Source organism: Petaurus breviceps, unplaced genomic scaffold (assembly GCF_028583685.1).
Source record: "Petaurus breviceps papuanus isolate PSGF00001 unplaced genomic scaffold, PetGlider_PUasm1.0 126, whole genome shotgun sequence".
NCBI classification, from domain to species: domain Eukaryota; kingdom Metazoa; phylum Chordata; class Mammalia; order Diprotodontia; family Petauridae; genus Petaurus; species Petaurus breviceps.
In genome coordinates, this window is record NW_027185655.1 from 36,388,255 (window position 1) to 36,394,614 (window position 6,360).

The following is a 6,360-nucleotide window of genomic DNA, read 5'->3' on the forward strand; positions in this document are numbered from 1 at the left end:
GTTATTATTTCTGGGTGTGGTGCTGAGTATCTGAGCCCGGATTTGATCCAGGTCATCCCAACACTGGAGCCGGTGCTCTTACTCACTGAGCCACCTGGCCGTCCCTAAGCAATTGGGGTTAAGTAACTTGCTCAAGGTTACACAGCCAGGTGTTTCTGGGTGGGTGCTAAGTGTCTGAGCCCGGGATTCGATCTCCAGGTCTTCTCAACACTGGAGCCGGTGCTCTTACTCGCTGTGCTACCTGGCTGCCCCTCTCCATGCATTTTCATGACTCTGCTGGCTGGGTTTTCCTTCCACCTATCTGACCACCCCTCACTTCCACATCTTCATCCAGATTTTGTACACTCACTTTGGGTATGCCCCAAGACTCTGTCCTGGGCCATCTTATCTTATCTCTCTATACACTTTCACTTGGTGATCTCATTAGCTTTTTGGGTTCAATTACAATCTCTAAGCAGATCTATTTATCATTCTGTCCCAGTCTCTCTCCTGACCTCCTGTCCCACATCACCGACTTACTGCCTGTTGGACCTTTGGAACTCACTGTTCCATAGGCATCTCAAACTCATTGTGCCTCCCTTCTGCATTTCCCTATTACTGTCAAAGGCAACAGATTCACAATCTCAATTCACAATCTTTCTCTCATCCCACATATCTGATCAGTGACCAAACCTTGTAATTAGGTACACTTCTCAATCACTAATAAATAAACAACACAGTTAATTTTACACTACAAACACACTGTAGATATACAAATACATGTATGTAGAGGAAAATCAAATTGGAAAACTGGAGTTTGATAGCAGCAGGGCTGATGCTTATATCCAATCTCCTTGCTCTTTGGGATCCTAAATCAAATTGTTGACTGAATATACTACATGTTAACATATGAAAGCAACGCTTTCCCCAAACCGTAAACCTGTTTCCTTTTGCATTTTTCAGATATAGAACAAAGAGAAAATAATTTTTTTTTAAGTTAAAGAAAATGAGGTTGAACTAAGAAGTTCAGGCCTAAGAAGTAAAGCCTACTAATGTTTTATTAGCTAAAATCAGTTATATGAGCAATAATGCTCTTCCAGATCTTTTTCTTACCTTGCCAGCTAATATTAGTAAAGTCATGTGTTCACAATCTAATGTAGAAAGGAATAAATGAAAAGAGCAAGACAAAATTGTGTTAAGCTTCAAGCAGAGAAGGCCATAGCTAGTGGTATTATGCATTTGGTGATTGAGAAGTCATTCATTCAAATAATAAGAATTTTTGAAATCCTCATTTATGCCTAGATCTATTCTGAGGAGAAGAGAGACAATTTGCTTGAGATGACCCAATAATTTACATTCAACAGCTAGGGAACAATGAAGTGTTAAATTACATGGTGGTGATTCTAAGGGCAAAAGAGGAATGGAAATCTTGTGGGCCACAGTAGGCAAAGGCCTCAAGGAAAAGAGAGGAATTTAACTCAGCTTTGAAGGATGGGAAGGATTCCTACAAATGAAAGGGAGGAGGAAAAGCAGAAGCAAATAGACAGAGATGGTGGGTATTGACACAGCATTTATGAGTAATCTGACTTGCAAGGGGGTGTATTGGAAAGAACGGGGAAATGTAATGTACTAGATAGGATTTCTGGAGAGATTTGGTGAAAAACATGGAAGGCCTTAAAACCAGATAGGAAAGTTTATACATAATGCAGTAGGTAACAGTGAGACACTGTGGGTCCTTGAGATACATTTTCAAAGTTCCATTTCAGGAAGATTAGTTAGGCAGAATAAAATGGAGAAGGAGACACTGGAAAGAAGAAAATCAGCTGATTTTCTCAGTAATAGACCTGAAGTGATCAGAGTTTGAACTCGAGAATGGGGAGGGACTTGAAGAAACCCTTTGAAGAAAGAAACGAAAGGATCTGGTGATGAATTAGAAATAAGGGACGTAAGATTGAAAAGAATCAAAGATGAGTCCAAGGTTTTTATCTCAGGAGACTAAAAGAATAATGCGGTAGTACTACTAATAGAAATGACATCGAAAAGGACACCTGGTTTTTAATGAGGGGAGAGTGGTGGCAAAGAGTTCAGTGCTGTATGCTTTGCATTTGGGATGGGAACAGGATGGTTGAGTAGAAGAAGAGCTGTAGACAGTTGGAAAAAATGTGATTGGAGCAGAAGCAAATGTCAAAGCAAGAGACATAGATTTGAAAAGGGAGAACCAAAACCATGAAAATGAATAAGCTCACTGAGGTCTGGGTCTCTCTTTACAATATTGTCCCATCATATATGTAGACATGTGTATATATGTGTGCGCAAAATCTAATATTCTCTTTATGAGGCCCTGTGAAAAAGTGGAGAGAGACCAGCTTCAGTGTCAGGAAGACCTGAATTCAAGTCCTGCTTTGGCTTTCTGACCCTAGGTGAAGTCACTTAACCTCTCAGTGCTCTCGGCAACTCTCTGAGACTAAGTTTCAGAGAAGACATTGATCTGCATTGGCAGAGGAATTTTCTTAGCCAGGAGCTCCCTGTACCAATGAAATCACATGTCTAGTCCCTCTTCCTAATATATTCCCTCCCCTCCCTTCCTGTCTCTATATACACATATATGAAAATTTTATCTAAATGTAAGAGGGAAAGCAAAAAGTTGGTCTTAGAGCTATCAAGACCAGGGTTCAAGTTCTGCCTCTGATGGCATTTGCTTGGGGACTTAAGACTAAGAGTGGATGTTAATATACACTGATAAAAGAATTTTCTTACAGGGAACTGCCTTTACTGATGAAATCACATGTACTCTGTATGTGTGTGAATATGTACACAAATATTGTGTAAAATATATAGATATACATATATGCATATGAAATATCAATATTATAGATAATATAATAGAGTAATAATATGGAAAAAGAATATGTGTGTATATACTTAAATCTGCACACAAATACGCATACAGGTATCTATATCTACCTCTATCTACATATATATCTAATCTATCTAGAGAGAGAAGGAAGAATGGGGATTCAAAAACAGAGATTTAGTGGGTAGGCAGATGAAGCATTAGTTTGAGAGGCAGGAGGAGAATCAAGAAAGTAAAGTGTCATAGAAGACAAGAAAGAAAGGCTATCAAAAAGTAGATGTTTGCTATTAAATAAATGCCATTGAAAGGTCAGGGGAGGTAAGTTGTGAGAACAGTCCATGGCTTTGATGAGAAGGGGATCACTGGTAGACTGTGATGGAACCATTTCAGTGATGAAAGACAGAGAGTTAAGGAAAGAGTGGGTGCTTGTGTAGGGAATGCAGTGAAAGGAGCCCATATTTTCAAAGGTTTTGGCAGGGCAGTAGCTGAAAGAGGAAGCAGTTAAAAGTGAAAAGATCCAAGTATATTTAAAGGGGAAAGGGAAAGGGATTGAGATGAGGAAGTAAATGATGATCATGGGGCAAGGTCTGAGGGATGGAATCAAGCAATCTGCTTTGGAAAACGGGAAAAGATTCTTTCCCTCTGAGACTGACTATAGAAATAAATATTTATGAAAGCCAAGAAACTAAAAGAGTTTGAAACAAAATATGTTTCTCTTTTTGTAGAGGGAAATGTTCACCTACCTGCAAGGCCTCATGAATATTGCCATTGTAGTCTATGATTTCTGTCGCTCCTGGATCTCCTTTTTGCCCGGGGGGACCCTAGGAATACATCAAGAAAAATTTGCTCATTGAAAAGTATATACCAGGAGCACTCCTGCACCCTCAGAACTGCTCTCCCCACCATTTCTGAGCCCCCTCCACCCAAAAAGCCCCCAAACCACCATATCTTCGTGCTGGTCCTTTCAAGACAAACATTTATGGCCAGATTTTGTTCTTTCATGCAGTTAGGCAACTCCTAGCTTCCTTGAGGTACATACAAAAGACACGAACTTCACCAAAGGTGAAATAGAAGAAATTTAACTTTGTAAAGAGTTTTTAATAGTTATTAAAATAAAAATTAAAATGAGATGTCAATATTTGCACTGGATTTATCTCTATTTACCCAAGTCATTCCTTTTTCTTCATTTTCACCTTATAGATTACTTCTAATCTCTTGGCTTTAAGAGAACAAAACATCTTTCTGCAGAAAAGCAGAAGGTACAGAGCTCCATTTAAAAACAAACAGTACTATTTAATTAGACCTGACAAATATTTAATTTGCCTGTGACATACAAAGCACAAATAGGGAATAGAAAGGACAATGTTGTTTATTAAATCTTTTTATTAGACTCACAGACTTAAAGCTGTAAGGAACCTTAGAAACCTGGAGTTCAACCTCTTTATTGTACAGATGAAAAAAGTGAGGCCCAGAAAGGTAAGTGACTTCCCAAGGTCACGCACCTAGTAGGTACTTGATATTGTATTCGGACCCAGGTTTTTCTGACTCCAAGTCTAGCATTCATCTGTTTCACCAGGCTACTTTCCTTTTCTCTTTTATTTGCTAGTTCTTAGGCTGACACTCTTTAATACCCATTAGGCCTCTTTCAATTCCCTGATTTCATTTAAGTCTGAGATTCATGGGTTACAGTCTATTTTTCTTATTGCATTAACAGCTTAATGGACATTACAGACAGATGATCATAGGGTAACTGTTGAGACTGAACAGAGTGAAAAATAAATAGAGAATATTAAGATTTTTCTCTTAGAGCTAGGTTTGTTTATTATCATCACACTCTTTACCCTCTTCCTTTAGGACCACAGAGAGAGTAAACCTCTTGGATGGGCCAATAGTGGGGACATCAATAGTTATAGTGAATGTTTGTTACCCCTTGCACTCTCTCTGTCTCTGTCTCTGTCTCTCTCTCTCTGACTCTCTCTCTGTCTCTCTCTCTCTCTCTCTGTCTCTCTCTCTCCCCCTATATAAGAATATACATTATATATAATATATGTATATTTACACATATTATATATATATATACACACATAAGCACAGTGGTAGCATCCCCATATATGCACATGTATGCATACATTTATATGGATAGATGTACATGTGTGTTTATGCAAACATATGTATATGTGTGTATGTCACAACATTATAAGTACATGTTTCAAATTCTACCTTGTGTAGACTAATGGTAGCAATTCAAGATGGTAAGCACACTCACCCTTGGTCCCAGAGCTCCAGAGTCACCCTTGTCTCCATGATCACCCTATTATCCAGGGAAAACAAAACAAAAAATAAATTTCTCATTCTTGGAAAAGAAAGGTCAATATTTGAAACATAATATTTTGACTTGTAATTGGCATACACCATTTAGTCAGTAACCAGAGAATATCTCACATTGTAGAAGAAATGAACTCACTGGGGATTGTAAATCATTTAAATATATAAATGATAATTATATATACATATAACACATGTATACACATACCCTTTTATTTATATATAATATAGCAATCTTTCTATAAACATTTTTAGGATGCAGTGTGTCAATCAGAAGCTTCTCACAGGAACTTTGGCAATATCAGTTTATATTGTTTCTTCTTTTTTTTTTTGCTTTTTGGAGGCCAATTGGGGTTAAGTGACTTGCCCAAGGTCACACGGCTAGTTTTTGTGTTAAGTGTCTGAGGCCACATTTGAACTCAGGTCCTCCTGACTCCAGAGCTGGTGCTCTATTCACTGCGCCACCTAGCCACCCCGATATAATTTTTTCTTCTTTAAAGACTTCATTTGAAATATGTCATTCACCCACCTGAAACTGAGCCGTCCTAGTCTTCAGGATCCTTTGTAATGTCATGATAATTAATAGCAAAGACCACAAAGATCATATTGACTGAGTTTTGGAGAGCTGCTGCCTCCTGTCCTCTGTTTTCCCCCATTCTGTCACCCACTCGCAGTTTTGTGAGGAAACAACCCTGATGAGCAGCAAGTTCCAATGAATACTGAGTGGTTTCCCTGTGAAATTTTATTTATTTATGTACAAAAAGTAGTGCTTGTGTTGTAGGAGAAACTTTTCATCTGGTAAAATGTTCACTGAAGAAACTGGCACTCACCCTCATTGAAACTGAAATACAGGAGAATCCCTTAGAAGACAAGGGATATGCATGATTCTGCAATTGCATCCATAAGAAAAACACCTCACTTTTTTCTTTGTTTAATGGATTCAGTTTGATTTGATAAGAAATGGAAATTTAACCTCACCTAAAGAAAACAGCCTAGATACGACCCACACACTAGAAGGAAAAGCAGAAACCACCCTGAAAAAAGTTACTGATATGAAACAAAATCCCACTGTGTTAAGATAGCATAATGAGGAGACATATAGTAATGACAGTGTGTGAAAGAGTTAGGATGAAAATAAGGTTCTTTGTAAAAATTAAATTCTCCAAACTATGCATCTTTACTTGGAGGGAGGGAGAAAGGGA

At 38.2% G+C, this 6,360-nt stretch overlaps 1 protein-coding gene across 1 annotated transcript in view; it reads right to left on the reverse strand.

Annotated features, from left to right (window-relative positions):
• COL25A1 (collagen type XXV alpha 1 chain) overlaps positions 1-6,360 on the reverse strand; it is a 606,174-nt gene that overhangs the window by 67,401 nt on the left and 532,413 nt on the right. Inside the window, exons 22-23 of the mRNA XM_069100257.1 lie at positions 5,100-5,144; positions 3,577-3,654 (exon numbers count right to left, since the gene is read on the reverse strand). Coding sequence (XP_068956358.1) covers positions 3,577-3,654; positions 5,100-5,144 — 123 coding nt within the window. The remainder of the gene's footprint in view (positions 1-3,576; positions 3,655-5,099; positions 5,145-6,360) is intronic.